Genomic DNA, 17291 nt, shown 5'->3' with positions numbered 1-17291 from the left:
AGATTTTGAGATGTATGCACATATACACATACACACACATACACACACACACTGACAAATGCAGAAACATATACACACATGCAGATACACAGAAACACAGTCACACACACATACACATTGACACACATACAGATACACAGAAACAGTCACACACACATACAAATTGACTCACATGCAGACATCGTGGCGACTCTAGGAACAATATATAGGGGGTCCACATAAGATACCACAGTCAAAACGGGGGGGAGCAATAAAACTTTTCACTAGGTGATGGGGTAATGTGCTACCATTGACTGTCTGATGCCAGCATTGTTTGCTGCCAATGATACGGCCAGAAAATAAATAAGAAATATCTATATATACTTTTTGTATGTGTTAACCATTGCACGCTAGGATCCAAGACTGCATCCAATACTTACTGTTTAGGGGATGCTTTGACCCAGTTGTGCAGCCATCACTATTTGGACCTTGTCAAAGTCATTCAGATCTTTTTGCTTGCCCATTTGTCCTGCTTCAAAAACATGACATTCAAGAACTGACTGTTTATTTGCTGCCTAGTATATCCTACCACTTGAGAGGTGCCATTGTAACAATATAATCAATGTTATTTACTCAACCTGTCACTGGTTTTAATGTTGTGCCTGATTAGTGTATATAACCACCAACCTCAAACTCTCAGATCGCTCATTTTAACAGGGCCTTCTTTACATGTAATATCTCATTCTATGATTGTTAAAATCACTTCAAAATATGTTTGCTCTATAAAAAATGACAATATCATATGTTGCAGTCAGGGGTGTTGCTAGGGTTGGGGTCCCCAGGGGTTGGAGGGGCTCCGAGTGGGGTTCCTGAAGCCATGGTCTAGGTCTGGCAAGAGCTCCTGTAATACTGAAAGAGAAGTAGTATTTCAAATTTTATTATAATTTTATTAGATTCTGCACAGATCTGGTCAATATAAAGATCACTTTATGCTAGACTGAGATCAACCAAATAGCAGATTGCAAATATTCTAAGGCAGGCTTGAATCAGTAAAATAGCACAGTCCAAAACAGAATGGATTAGACACAGAATACTCCAAGACAGGCTAGATTGGATTCATCTCAAGACAACTGATCTGCAAACAAGTTCAGTGACCAAACTGCAAAGGCAACTTCCTTAAAAAAATGCTTTGACGATTAAAGGGACACTCTAGGCACCCAGACCACTTCTGCTCATTGGAGTGGTCTTGGTGCCAACTCCCACTACTCTTAACCCTGCAAGTGTAATTATTGCAGTTTTTTTATAAACTGCAATAATTACCTTGCAGGGTTAACTCCACCTCTAGTGGCTGTCTATTAGACATCCACTAGAGGGAACTTCCTGGTTTCGAGCACAGGAAACCTGTGCTAGAGCGTCGCGGGACGTCCTCACGCTGTGTGAGGACCTCCTGCGTCGCTCAAAGCCCCATAGGAAAGCATTGAAATGATTTTTCAATGCTTTCCTATGGGGAGACGTAATGCGCATGCGCATTAGGTCCCCCTCGGCCGGTGGGCGAGATCAGTCTCGCCCACCGGCCGACGCAATGGATAGGAGGAGCGTCACGGAGGCGGAGACAGAGGCGAGGGACATCGCCGCTGCCTCAGGTAAGTCACTGATGGGGTTTTTACCCCTTCAGTAACCGGGGATTGGGGGGTGGGAGGGAGAGGGACCCTCCAGTGCCAGGAAAACGGACCGTTTTCCTGGCACTGGAGATTCCCTTTAAGGTTGCTTTGAAAATTAAGTTACAGTTCAACCTTGGGTTTAATGCCACTGCTCATGCTCGCAAAGCATGGGCTATGTGTTAGCTTGGAAGATCCAGGCATATTAAAACAGTTACTGCTGCTGCCTTAATGATGTATAACATCTCAGTCCCCAATTAGGATTTAAATAGCCATGGAAAGAAAAACATGTAAGAAACCATGGTAAAGCTATGTTAACTAACTGTTTAAACCCTAACTGGGGACTGAGATGTTATACATGATTAAAGGGACACTCCACTGCCCAAAACAATACACTAAGACTCTTTAAAACGGGTGTGGAGATGTGTCAGGAGAATTTGGAGCTTCTTGGTGAAAGTTGGCCTGAGCAATGTAGTGAGATAAAAAGAGGAGAAACTGAGTTTGGGATTGTGAAAGAAATTAGATTTAAAAGCTGAAACAAATTATATGCCCACAATAAGACCGAACTGACCCTCTGGGATACCGGAAACTTTTCAGGTGGGCTGCGGCACTTGGGATTGGACAGGCAGCATTAATGCCATTTATAATATTTTTCTCCTACGAACTGTCACAGAATTAAGGAGGGAGGTGCTAGGGGCTGGTGTGGCTGCATTAAGACTGCTGGCGGGAGTACATGAAGCTGGGGGCTAGTGTGGCCACATTAAGACTGCTGTACAATTCTCAGCAGCTTTTCTGTGCCTCTTCTGCTCCACCCCTGTACTCAAGCTCTGCTCCCAGCCTCAAGCAGTTGAAGAGACCAGAAAATGGTAACTGCACCTTCAAGGGCTCCTGCAGCTTTTCGTGCTAGGTAGGCTTTAAATACTCAGCAGCCCATCACTGAGATGTTTTGTTTTTGTGTGTATATGCTTGCTAGTGAGTAAACTTGTCTGTAGCGAACATGTGTATGTGTGTCAGTGAGCTTGTTTGTAGAAGGATGTGTATGTATGTCAGTGAGCTTGTATGTAGTAAGCATGTTTTAGTGGATTTAGTGTGTTAGTGAGCTTGTCTATAGTGAGCATTTGTGTGTCAGTGAGCTTGTCTGTAGCGAGCATGTGTATTTGTGTAAGTGAGCTTGTCTGTAGTGAGCATGTGTGTGTCAGTAAGATTGTCAGTAATGAGCTTATGAGTGTCAGTGATCTTGTCCATAGTGAGTATTTGTCAGTGAGCAGGTCTGTAGTGAGCTTGTGTGTGTCAGTGAGTGGTCTGTAATGAGCTTGCATGTCAGTGAGCTTGTCTGTACTGAGCATGTATGTGTCTGTGTACTTGTCTATACTGAACATGTGTGTGTCAATGAGCTTGTCTGTAGTGAGCATAGGTGTGCGCGATGGTGACCTTGGCTGTTGGGAGCATGTGTGTATCAGTGAGCTTGTCTGTAATGAGCATGTATGTGTCAGTGAGTGTGTGTGTGACACTGAAATTGTCAGTAGTGAGCTTGTCAGTGAGCTTGTGTATCATTAAGCTGTCTGTAGTGAGCTTGCATTTTAGTGAGCTTGTCTGTACTGAGTATGTGTGTGCCAGTGAACTTGTCTGTAGTGAGCATATGTGTGTCTGTGTACTTGTCTATACTGAACATGTGTGTGTCAGTGAGCTTGTCTGCAGTGAGCATGTGTGTGTAGGGCTGTGAGCTTATCTGTAGTGAGCATGTGTGTCAGTGAGCTTGTCTGTAGTAAGCTTGTGTGTGTCAGAGAGTTTGTCTGTATGTTTTTGTTCTGGTACCAGTAATCTTGTCAATGAGATTGTCTGTCTGTCTGTCTGTCTGTCTGTCTGTCTGTCTGTCTGTCTGTCTGGGAACCTGTGTTAGTAAGATGGTTGGAGTCTGCATGTGAGTATGCTTACTATATAATTTAATTTTTTACCCGGAAAGGATCAATATTTTCAATGAAAAAGAAACATACCAATAATAAATTATGTATATTTATTTAAGCACGAACCAACACAGTTATGGTGGGGGGAAAAGTGAATGAAAATCCCTTTGTAGTCAGTGGATAGTAAATACATTGTTAAACAAATATTTGTACACACCAAACAAGCCATAATACTTGCTTTTCCCACAGAAATCTCATGTAGGCAATGCTGTTACTATGGCAAGGGATTCTGGGTGGGCATATGCAAATAAGTTCAACAAAGAACCGCCTTTTTGACTAATTTATTCCACGTTATACAGGGATTCCTTAGAGTACATGTGTGCTGTATACAACAGCTTTTAAACACAACTCAGGAATAGGTGCAAAGCCATATAACCACTAATGGACAGCTGATTTCTTGTTAATGCAACATCATGAGGTTGGTTCTGGTATGTATTTTACCATTGCTGCCTTGTATGTCCAATCCAGCCCTGGGCTACAGCATGAATCTGTCATGTCCCCTACCGTCACACAAACCAGTAGGATGATTTGTTTGGGGTTATACTTAGAGGCGGCACTTTTAAATTAGACACCACTCTAATCTGTGTGTTGCTTTTGGTTTTGGTATTTCCTCTATTGTGATGGGAGTATTTTAAAATACGATTTTATATTGTGTCATGTCTGTGGCTTCAAGAGTGGGAGATAAATTAGATGGTGGGGACAGCATTGTGTGTGGAACATAAAATCAGAATAGATAAGTGTGCATATGCTGGAAAGGATTACTTGGAGTAAATTGCTATGGAGAAATCAAATTTAACATATTTTGTAAATATGGCTTTATTGCTCAAAGTGCAGGCAGGTACCAAAAATATAAAATAACAAATGAACAGCGAAACAGTGAAATAATACAGCATATGCAAAGCATACAAAGACTCCCAAAAGCTATGATACCATGGAGATCAGTTTGTATCATCAAAAGTGCTGTTTGGAATAAGTGTAACAGACCTTGTCAGGCAATAGTGAAAAGTTATGGTGCTGTATTGGTACATAACAGGCTGCTTGAGCAAAAATTGATATGACACAATGATAGCGGCTTGAATAATAAACCACTTATTGCAGTTAAACATAATGTAATTAGAATATCACATTAAAAGTCACACTTAAGGGTTACTGTAACATATTAACACATATGCAAAATGAAGGGGAAAAACCCCTCAAATAGAATTAAAATAGAATGATACGGGAGGAATGGAATATCAAAGGGGAAATGTAGAACAGTAGGAATAAAGTGTACGAGAAGGAGGAGGGTATCAAATGTAAGAGGCAGCAGAGGAAGAGAAATATGCATTGGGGGCATAGAATAATTTCATTATTTTGTTGTAATAGATATGGGGAATAAGGGAGCAGTTTCCAAAAATGAGGGGGCACAATTTTGGCCTTTCCTCCTGGTGGCACAACACCATTTGTGAATACTTTACAATGTCAACTATAATCCAACTGGTTATAAACAGGGATGTATTTATTATTAGGCTGACTAGGTTAGTCTAGCATAATTAAGGGGGTGTCAGAAGGTTAATTTTATATATTTTTAAAACTTGAAAAGAGTTAGCAGCATTTGATTCAGTCACTCAGCATTAGACCTGTCCTAAGTCCCATTCCAGACCAAGGTCTAGAAACACCAGTACTAAGTATATGAGTGTGATTTCCTCCCTTTTTTCAGACTAATTCCCATCTCTGACATCTCCGTCGGCACATGTTCTCCTGTAAATATGTTGATACCATATGCACAGCTCCTTACATGTTGACTGCCCAGGACAGCCCTGTCTACCTGTTATAGTCCTGCTATGTTGTTCATTGGAATATCAGCTGTACAATGTGCAGCTGCCCAAGAGCGCTGTGGTTCATCTTAAACTTGATTCTGGTTTGTGAGTGCCTAGTTGACAGTAAGTGGGAGAGTGTGAAGGTAATTAAGGGTAAAATAAAATAAGGGGATATACATTAGGGTTCATATATATATATATATATATATATATATATATATATATATATATTAATGTGTGTAAAATGTAATGCATATGGGGTGCATAACCTCGCAATGGGCTTATGGTGGAAAAAATTCTAATCCCATCAGGTTATACTTTACATAAAATGTCACACAGCCTAAAATGAACGTAGTATAAAACACACACTGAATTGATAAGTGGTTAAAAATGATTGCACCTAAGTTAATGTATAATTTACAACTGTGGTTTAACTAATAACATTACCCAACTTAAGACCGTGTAAGTGTGAGCAACACATTATATTAGGGTGTGCACCCAGGGAAAATTACCAGGTCAACTTTACTCTTTTTTTTTTTTTTTTAACGAGGTGTAAAATGCACATTTTTTTTCTAGTGCTAACAAGGATTATACAAAGAATTTATTTTAAAAAATCATATGCTAATCCAAACTCACACAAAAGCCTTAACAGGGGTCAGGGAGAAGAGTTGGAACCTGCATTATAGTGTGCCAGGGCACACCTATGCAAGACAGTATATAGTTAATCACCACAATAGTAATTTATGAGGATTACATCATCTAAGAATTCTCAACTTAATTGAACTGCATTACAACACTTTCTATACAACACAATTTGCTAACTGGTCGATTTCAGTTGCTAGCTCAACTGGTATCTCAATCTCAACAATTACAGGAGAGAAACAAAATATATTTTTACATTTTTTTTTTATTAAAAAAACATATATTGATCTTTAACCAAATTAAAGTGTTTGAAATGCAAATTAAATTAGTGAATATATAAAGAACATCAGCCTTGAGAAAGCATCAGTTTAAGTTAATGTTCACAATAAGCATTGGAACTGGTACCTCTTGCTTTTTTACATCAGGTGTGTGAGCCTAAAATTGATACTGGTAATCCCTTTATATAAAAAGGGCTTTATATATCAGCCCACTTATGAAGGACGTATATAAAACATTGTTTGTGCACAAAAATATTTTTTTCAATATGCACTAAAGAACATACATGTGTAGGAATTCTGTTGAACATACATGTTCAACAGAATAGTTAATTTTAATATATCCATGTTTATCACATTTCACTAAAACAACTTTCCAAATAATTCAATTATGTTAGAAATCCTTTTGAAACTATTTATCTATAGAATATAAAGTGTATATACCGTAAGTGAAAACCCTTATATAACATAATGTGGAGTGCTTAAAATAGTAAAAGTGCAAATGAGGGAATGTGCTTACCCATTATGAATTTATGGATAAATGTAACTACCAAGTACAAATAAAACATTTAAAACTAAAAAAAAAAGTTATATTTTTCATGTTCCATTTCTACTTGGAACTTATATGTATCCATATATTAATAAGGGGTAAGCCCATTCTCTCGTTTGTAATTTTACTATTTTAAGTGCTCCATAGTGTGTTATATAAGGTTGCTTCACTTATATACACTTTTAATTCTTTATAGTGGATGAAAGAAAAAAGGTATCCTTCCACGTGTGTTTCGAGCTGCACCAAAATGTTTTTTTTTAAGAGCTATTATCACACTTTATTCTGAACATTTTTATTTATTTATCTAAGGAAGCCACCATAAAATTATATGTGAATTTGTATAGAAAACTCATTGGAATTTTTTTCTAACAGTATTAAATCATTTGGAAAGCGTATTAAATTGAGGCCCAAGTTCTTTAAATATCGAAATATAAGTGAAAATTCTCTGCAATGACTCCAAGGTAAACTGGTATGCCTGGCTGGCTTTAATGCAAAGCCAAATCCATTTTATTAAAATACTCTATGCCATTGCTTGCAAGGAAAGATAACAAAAGGTAAATGGTATTCATGTTTGAGTTTATACATGTGTACAATAATTGTAGGAAGAACCTAATTATGAGAATAGAACATCATAAAGAATGTTATGAAACCTCACATTCATATTTAAAGAAATATAAAAATAGTTAAAAGTTGTGCTTGAATAAAAGCTACACCCAGATTTGATGATGACCATTTTTAATAATAACATAATAATCAACTCCTTAAACCGATTAATTTTCATAGGATGAAGTCAGAAGGGACACTTCAGACAGTATTCACTGGATTGGCTTGCATGCTAGTAATTATTTTAATGTAAAGTAGGAAAAGTAAAATGTTGGTTTCAAGAGAGCGTACAACTGTATACCAACTAGAATGTACCGTATGCCTGGCAATTCCCATATAAATGAACCATTTTGAATTTTTGAATATTCATTTTTTAATAAAGTACATTTAAAAACTAAACATAAATTTAGCATATGATAGAGTCCTTCAGCCATGCATATGCATATGTGGTTGGACAGTGTTTGAAAACCGACACATAGTCTCTATGGTCTTCCCTGCTTTTGTTCGGGGAGTGAAGCAGAAATACCATAGAAGCTGTCCGTTTTCAAACACTGCCCATCCCAAGGTGCATGTATACAGCTGAAGGACCCTATCATATGCTAAAGGTAGTGATGAGTTTTTCTCTTTTTTTTTTTTTTTTTTTTTACATATACTTACATTTAAAAAAAAAAAATATTTGATAATAGGATTATTATATTTTTTAAAAAATCTAAAAATTAAAAATGTAATTTGACAGTTGTCCTTTAAGATTTCCCCAGGCTCCGGTCTGCTCTTCCCCCCCTACTCTACTAGCCCATCGTACTGAGCTGAAAAGAAGCATGTTTGGCTGAGAGCATTTGCTATATTTGACAGCCATTGCAAATCGATTATTTATACTTTAACGATGGTTATTTATACTCGTACGATGGTGCCCAATGGACTCTAGCTTTCAAAACAGCTTCATTGAGATGAAGTTGTTTTAAAGGAGTCCCTTGAAGCATATTTTAAAAATGCAGGGAATAATAGTGTTCTCAACAATATATTTTAATACACTTTAATGCATTATATGCAAAAAATGCATTAAAAAACTGGCAAAATCGCCTGTAAAATATTTCTTGAACTGATTGATTCCATAAAAGAAAACTGCATGCATTGAAGAGCAAAATTTTCTTAAGAAAAAGTCACACAACAGACAACCTTTATTTTACAATAAAAAGGCTAATGTTTATTTGATTTTCCTTTTGGCTTATGGTAGTAATGTCGTTTTTTTTTTTTTTTTTTAAATCAAGTTTGGGTTAGATTAGCATCGGCCACCATGCATTTTGCTAATACACAAATAATTTTTCACTAGTTTTACTAGTTTTCTGTTACATAGATTTAACAGGTAACTTTAACTGTTGACATAAAAAGTATGATAGAATGACAAGAAGAAAAAAAAGAACAAAACCCTGATATGGGTACAGGAGTGCACAGAAGGGAGAGAAACAAAGAAATAAAATAAAGAACGGAAGAAGTCAGGGAGAAAAAGATGAAAGAAATAACAAGTAAAGAAAGGGGGAAAAAAGAAAGGAAAGAGAGCAAAGTTTATGAAGACGAGTATAACGCTAAAATCTAGTAAAGAAGAAGAAATTAAAGAATATGTCAACTTACAAAAATATAAAGCAAGTAGGCATAAAAGAAAATAGTTGCAATAACATCAGGAAGGACAGGGATCAAAGAATGGAGTTCTAACGGAAAATTGTTTTGTTTTGTTTGTTCACATTTTGTACCAAACTACATTTTCCACCGTTCAGTTTGACATACTCTCACAAAACAAAAAAAAGAAATAAAAATAAAGAAGATACTTTCTGATTTGCATTTCCTAGAGTTTCCACTAACCAAGCACCTGTTAACTCATCAGGCAAATAAGAGGTAGGGACGATAACTTGTAAACGTGCTATCATCAAAATATTATTAAGTGATATCAGTTTCTTTTTTTTTTTCATTTTTTATTCTTAAACATAGATTTAAGAGAAATACTGCATCAAAGACTACAAAATGCGTTGGTACTTATTTTTATTTAGTGAAGCTTAATTCTCTCAACCCCTCCCTCGCCCAAGTGAAGACATACAAAAATGTAAGACAATTTCTCAGCGCTTTCTTTATTCTGCTGGTGAAGATGTCACTTTGCTATCCAGATTTTAGATGTATAATGCTATCATTGACATTTGTTTGGGCATATGCTTAAAAAAGTAAATGAAGTAATAACTAAACTGGGATCCTTTACGGATGAAAAAAAAATTGAAAACGAAACTTTACATTTCAATGAAAAACAAAACAGACTTGGACAAGCCATAACATGTAGCACTGTGATTTCACCAGCCTTAGCAAAATGTTTGTACCAATCGGCAAAAAATGAATAAATGTTTTAATTTCTCAACACCTAACAATATGTATATGAATGTTAGCCAAATGTTGCATAGAAGTGGTCATAATTTATTGCACACTGGAACAAGAAAAGACCATTTGTAATAAGGTGTGTGATCTTCTGGGATATACATTTGCTCTGAACCGCCTTATAAATAAAAAATAAAATATAAACTATAAAGATGACAATGGCATACACCAGAAGCCATTCTATTTAATTTGTATTTTTTTGTTTGTATTTACAAAAAAAATTCAATAAAATAAAATGATATATTACAGCATTTATAATATCCTCTTAAAAAGTCGAACCACACTTTTCAGCTTTTGTGCTGTTTACAACAGAGCCTGTACATATGTATGGAAATATAATACAACCTACCTTAACTGTGAATGGGAAGAAAATATAACTATATTGTTAGAAATTGTTCCTCCAACATACATTCCCACATTGTTCAGCTTTACTAATGCCACTGTAACGGTATCATATTTTTAAGGAGGTCCACTTGGCACAAAGTTATGGGTTTAAGTGATGTACAGTTAAACTGAAAAGTTGGTCGTACGTGAGCTGCAACAGCAATGTATGGTAACATGTAAGGTTCTGCATTAGCTGTGTTGGCTAGATGTCAGGCAATAATTTGGTCCACACTAAAATGTCTTTCTTCTTACACCACACGTTTACACTATATGATTCTTGATCGGTTTTAGCAGTGTCAGCTATTAAAACATAGAATACAGCATGCTTTTATTTATTTTTTTCATAAAAACTTCTGCAGCACCAGCATATGCGATTCCATCAAACTTTTTCAAAAAGATATAGATATATTTTGTTTTCTCTAATTTAAAACATGGATGCAGAAAGCTGATGGACCTGAACACAAAACAAGAAAAAAAACTAAAACAATTTTGTCCAAAATTTTACAAATTCCAGTATCATTTTCAGGCTAAATTGCAAATGCATTTAATTAACTATGTATAGCAGCAGTGGGTCAGATGTTAGGCTTTCGCATTTTTTGAATTATGTTATGACAGCCGAGGAAACTATCTCTATACTGAGTTTTGATGATGGCCAACAAACCAAAATGACATACTTGCTTTTTATTATTATATGTGCTATAAAAATTGGTATGGATATACAAAACAAAACAAAAACATTTGAAAAGAAAACAATACGTATTAAAGTGCCAAGTTGCAAAGGTTGCCCCAGTGGGAACAGAATAGCCTCTGTAGATTCCAAACATTGCCTGAATTGTGACTTGCATAAACATTGACTTCCAAACCCAGTGATGTATCCTAATTTCTGCCAACGAAGGACTTTAAACAGTTCGGCCTTTTGTTTCTTCTGCTAAATATATAACCCTCTGTAGAATGCAGACTAAAAATATTGCAAAATACAAAAGCATAATTTCATAAGCCCTAGGATTTGGTTTACAGTGACATAGTATTAGAAGCTTTTCTATTTTTTGTCTTTTTTTTTGTATCCCATAAAAGGAAACCTTGAGCAGCAACTAGATTTTTTTCCCCGTTTGTAGTATGTGCAAGAGTGATTGTATTTAAATAACTTTATTAAATGTACACAAATCTTTCTGCCTGTTTTAATCCCTAACCATGATTTGTAAAAGTTTGAAAGTTTTGGTAAATATTGGTGAAGGGTATATACTAGGTTGTCTCCAAATACAGTGTTCAGTATTCAGTGGATTGCCTCACACTTATGGTATGGCTTCCCCACTGCAGTGGACAGAGTAGTGGTGTTATGCATTTTATGAGTCTTCATGCATGATTCCTGATCACAGCATGCCATCATGCAAGTCATTTCTATGCATTGAACGAGCACAATTTATTTTATTTAGATTTTTCTTCTTTTATGATTTTTTTTTTTTTTTTTGGAATCGGCCTGAGCAATTTCTCATCAGCCTGAATTATAACCTGATTTTCCATCTCACATTTTCCATCACATGAAGCCCATATAGAAAAAAATTATGTAGATATATCAAATAAAGTGTGAAAGTTACATGACATGGGCTTAATGTATTTTTTTTGTTTGTTTGCTTTGTTATTTTTTTGCCGCATTTTCTTTTTCCTTTTTTTTTTTTTTGCTGCTTAACTAACGTAACATTGCAAATATAGTTTTGCATGAACAAACAAACCCCCTAAATGGTGCTTTTTTGATTTTCATAATAATGAGAAAATAAACTCCATTTGGCTGCTGAATTGTATTAATCCTTGCAGCTCTCTTGGTTTCTCCTAGGTTGCATTTATTGATGTGAAACATGCAGTATCCACCTGTACAACCATATAAAATCCTTGCAGTCAGGCGTCTTAATAGTCCTTCTTAAACAGGTGGTGGGTCACTGCTATAGATGCAACAATGTCATAATAAGCAGACTGTTTGGTATTGAACATTCTGTAAGTGTCTCCATAGCTGATCTGCATTGATCTATTTATTAAATTTGTAAACAATCTTTTGCTTGCAAATCTGAAAAGTGTACATTACTTTTAATTTTTTTTTTTCAACACTTGGATTCCCTGACATGTTTTTGTTTTTTCGCCCGCTCTCTAATTGCTTCCTCTATCCTTTCTTGTTTTTCCTTCTCAGGTTTAGTTACACTGTCATAAGATGGAAGTGATGCAGTAGATGGGGTGCCCTCTTTCTTGTCCATATTTGTTCCTCCATTCTCCATTTTTGTTGAAGAATGCTTCCTACAAACAAATCCTCTTTTTAATAAGTGTCGTCTGTAAGCTTGCTGGATGATAACAGCGGACACGTCTTCTTGCTTGCGCCTGAGCGTGGTAGTAATAGGCTCATAAGACACTTTAGAAGGGTTAGAGGCCACAAATCTTTCTTCCATTTGCTGTCGCAATATATCCAATTCTCCGCTCTCTCCAAGGACGCGCTTGGTGAAGGCAAAGAGGATATCGAGACAATGTATTCTGTCACCACTCACCATGGGCAAATCCATGGCAATGAGCTCAATAGTGTTTGGCTTAGAAACTCGCAAAGGATGCTCCAATGCATCTGCAAAATCTGGCAGTTTGCTGAACTGAATAAACTGCGTGGCATCTGGATCAAATTTCTCCCATATTTCATAAAATGTTTCAAAATCATCCTCACTTAATGGATCAGCACTTTCTTCCGTGGCTACGCTGAAGTTTTCCAGAATGATAGCAATGTACATATTTACCACAATCAGGAAAGAAATGATGATGTAGCTAACAAAGAAAAAAATCCCAACAGATGGATTTCCACAATCGCCTTTAACCTGACTTCCAGGATTCTCTTTAGTGGCATCACAGTCTGGTGGGCGATTTAAAATAGGTAACAATAATCCATCCCAACCTGCGGAGGTAGTGACCTGGAATAAGCAGATCATACTATTGCCAAAGGTCTCAAAGTTGAACATGTCGTCAATCCCTGCTTCTTTTTTGACATAAGCAAAATTAGACATCCCAAATATTGAGAATATAAACATAACCAAAAAGAGAAGAAGGCCAATATTAAACAAGGCAGGCAGTGACATCATTAAGGCAAAAAGCAGGGTTCGTATTCCTTTGGCTCCTTTGATTAAGCGAAGTATACGGCCTATACGAGCCAATCTAATTACTCTGAATAATGTGGGTGACACAAAGTATTTTGTAATCAAATCCGCCAGAAACATACCTAAGGGGAAAAAAAATATTGTTTACTAAACAAAATCCAGGCACAACAATATATTCCTTACATTACTGTAAAGGTAACAAAAATAAAAGAATATGTAATAATATAATTACATGCACATATAGATCTATTTTGTGGATATGATCAAATTATACATTTTAAATATTGATTCTATAAAATACATTTTGTATACACATTATAGGTTCTTTGGTAAAGTCTACTTTGAGTTACACTTGTAAATGTCTTCCAAATATATTAAAAGGCATGAATACAAGTAACAAATCTTGGCATACTTACCCACAATAGATAGAATTACAACAACAAAGTCAAAAATATTCCATCCAATGGTAAAGTAATAATGTCGTAATGCACATAATTTCAAGATACACTCCGTGGTAAAAAAGATAATAAAAACGACATTAATCCAGTAGAGAACGTTCTCAGCGTAATCAGTCTGGTCATCTGTTTCAACCATCATCGTTACCATGTTCAGACAAATGAGTATCATAATAATGATATCGAAAGCTTGCTGTGTGATGATATCAAAGATGGCGCCCTGGAATCTGTTCTGTTTAAAATCAGATAAACAAGAGTAACAGCACAAGCATAACAAGATATCTGCAGTTACACATACATATATACATACACACACAGATACATAAATTATACGAAAATAGTCTTAAAATGTACACTACTAGAAAGACTTTAAAAGTTACTCCCCACTGCAAGGATCCATGTCACACTCTCTATGGGTGAATTGCTACATACCGGGGCTACTTTTTTAGGTGCTAGTTGCAAGTGGAATGTTTGAAACTAGTATACACATACACAAATACTTATTTCATTCTACACAGGCAAATTGTATTGACAGAGAAGAACACAATGACCATCTGATCTACAGAGCAGTTTTATTAAGATTTGGGTATACTCACCATACAGTTGGTTGCTGAGTTGGTTAGTATACTAAAAATCCAATACTTATACCCAAATAGCCGTGTTGGACAAATCAATCCAACTTTGTATAGTTACAAAGTTTTTCAAGTATATAATTGGTCTGTATTGTGCAAGCTGGTTAATTTAGTTAACAGACTACCCAATCATTAGCCACCAGATTAAATTTGTATCCTGTTTTCTGCTAATAAAATAAATTACCTCTTGAAATGTATATGTTAAAACATAAGTAAACATATCCTTGCTAAGATTTTAACAAATATCTGAAGGGAACATGAAATAATGATTATCCAATTCCAAAAGTACGTTGCACTCAGGGAAACCAATAGAGTATGCTACCACACCTAAAGCACCATGGATTCGCAGTCCCTTAGAAGTATTTATAATCAAATTCCAAAGGTTTCACAGAGTAGTGCAAATGGAAAGCAGTTTTATTCAGGATCAGGAGACTCCCTCGCCTTAGTTCCTCCTCGCCTGATATCATCTTGGAGTAGAGTCTCCAGGATGTTGATCCAAACCAATGCTCCTCATATTGGAGCATTGGGTACCGTAGGCGCACGCGTGGCACTGGCCCTACTATACATAAGTTTCTGCCTAGCCCTCTAAATAGTCCTGTTATTTGTGGGCACTAAGGAAGGGAACAACTGTAGGCACTATCACAACTTCATTAGAAGAAGTTGTTATAGTGAGTACAAGGTTCCTTTAGTAAGAATGTACCACCATCATTTTCTTCAAGATTATCAGTGTGTCAGCCAAGGTAGTTAGTTAATGTGCCAGTACCACTGGATGCTTTATTTCTTTCTTTCTCTGTTATTTGATTTAATAGGTTACTTACCAAAGGTCTTGGAATGGGTTTCTGTGGTTTCTTCGAGCCTAATTTCTTCATTGCGTTATAGTATTTTTTTTGTTCCTCTGTCATGAAGATGTCCTGACCTCCAAAGTAAAGGAGGAGAAATCAAAACTGATTAATTGCATGTATTTACAAAAGCAAACTGCCTGGACACATTTAAATTGTGCGTACACTTTAAGCATTTACAACACACCTTTTGGGAAATGTGTATTTTAAAGGTACAGCACATCTTATTCATTTATATTAAACCAATGTGTCCTTTTAGATACTAGTGGTTAATAATAACAACAGCAGTAACAATAACATAAAAAGGCTGAAAAATATGAAATATGCTGACATGTCAGCATGTATTCTTTTTAAAACATTTTAAAACTAAATAGGTTTTTACTGTGTTTTCTTATAATTAGCCTACATGGGACTTTTCAGAAATCTAATCTACACTCTTACCATATTCCCAACCAATCCCCAATTCTACCCTCTCTGCTCTCTTTTGACCTGTACCTGGCACATTTTATGAGAAGGTCAAAGAGGAGTGTGTTTATTTAAGAAATATGGTGGATTTCCAAATTGTGGGATATTATTGATTATCAGTTAATAACTAATGTGATGTAGTGTGTAGTATGATGTAAAAAAGACAATGCTCGCTTTAAGTGAACTTTTGTGGGGATGGGGGGGGGGGGGTAAAGTCTCCCTTTGGGAGCTTCTTTTAATATATACATTTTCTGTTTAAATGGCTGGTAAACGTAAAGAAATCTGCAAGTTCTTTTTATCATATGTGTTTGCAATCTGGATTTTTGTAGTGTAATAACTTTCATTATTGTAAGTTTATTTTATGGTTAATATAAATGAAATTTATATTCACAAATTCACTTGAAGAAGGTAATCTATAAAAATGACTTATCTTTTTCTTTTGTTGATTGAAGTTATCAATAATTACACCAATAAAGAGGTTGAGAGTAAAGAAGGATCCAAAGATGATGAAAATTACAAAATAAATGTACATATAGATGTTATCCTCGTATATTGGCTGATCCTGGACCTGTGATTTTAAGATTCTATGTTAATAGGTATTTTGGTAGATAATAATATACAAATGTACTCATGCTATACAAACCAATCTACACAAGCAATAGAGGTACTTCAGTGGTTACAGAATAGGCAACATAGATAGCAAAATGAAAGCAAAATGGACTTTCTGTAAGAAATACAAATGGATTTATAAACACAAAACCGCCAGACATACTATAAGTTTTTTGTAATAAATCAAGTTGGGTTAATTTGACACAAATAACGCGTTGTGGAATAAACATTTAACTAGCTGATTTGCAGAGAATGAGCATGATGCTACAAAAAATGTTTTAATAGTTACAATACAAAAAAAGAGAAATTTGTAAAAAAAAAATATATATATATATATATATTTGCACAAATTGGTGGATTTGGAGTCTATTTGGAGTTAAAAAAAAAAAATACTTGGCATTTTAACTCATTCAAGATCATGAGAAACAGATAATCCAAGGATAACCCGAAATTGATTCCAATGCAGTCTAAACAAAATCAGAAAATTCTTACTAAGTTGGCTGCAGAGGGGGAGAGAACTTCTCTCAATTTGACACAATAACTGAAGGAGAGTGCTCATAGACAATTGGAAGAATGATCACTACATTAAACTGTAGTGTTTTTTTCTACACCATGTGCCCCTTTACAGAACAAAATGTTAAACTTATGTGAAAAACCACTGATTTGGTCTCACCTTTCTAGAATCCACTGCTGCATACATAATATCCATCCAGCCCTTAAATGTAGCCTAAACGGACAAGAAAAGTTAATTGCATCCAATGAACAAAAATAATTATCTATGATATTTATCAATTAAATCACTGTAGAAAAATGTATCAAGGCAAAACAAGATTGAGAGACCTTATTATTATTTATTTTAATGGCGATTGCTCCTTTTAAAGCACTTTGCAACATATTAGCACC

General features: G+C 35.6%; 1 protein-coding gene across 1 annotated transcript in view; it reads right to left on the bottom strand.

Annotated features, from left to right (window-relative positions):
- Positions 1 to 11703: 11703 nt before the first annotated feature.
- The window catches only part of SCN8A (sodium voltage-gated channel alpha subunit 8), a 143490-nt gene continuing 137902 nt past the window's right edge, over positions 11704 to 17291 (bottom strand). The window contains exons 23-27 of the mRNA XM_063428129.1: positions 17062 to 17115; positions 16210 to 16347; positions 15294 to 15398; positions 13805 to 14075; positions 11704 to 13510 (exon numbers count right to left, since the gene is read on the bottom strand). Coding sequence (XP_063284199.1) covers positions 12363 to 13510; positions 13805 to 14075; positions 15294 to 15398; positions 16210 to 16347; positions 17062 to 17115 — 1716 coding nt within the window. The 3' untranslated portion in view covers positions 11704 to 12362. The remainder of the gene's footprint in view (positions 13511 to 13804; positions 14076 to 15293; positions 15399 to 16209; positions 16348 to 17061; positions 17116 to 17291) is intronic.

The sequence above is a fragment of the Pelobates fuscus genome, chromosome 1 (genome assembly GCF_036172605.1).
Source record: "Pelobates fuscus isolate aPelFus1 chromosome 1, aPelFus1.pri, whole genome shotgun sequence".
NCBI lineage: Eukaryota > Metazoa > Chordata > Amphibia > Anura > Pelobatidae > Pelobates > Pelobates fuscus.
The sequence above is the reverse complement of the archived record's forward strand: the minus strand, read 5'-3'. Positions and strand labels throughout refer to the sequence as shown.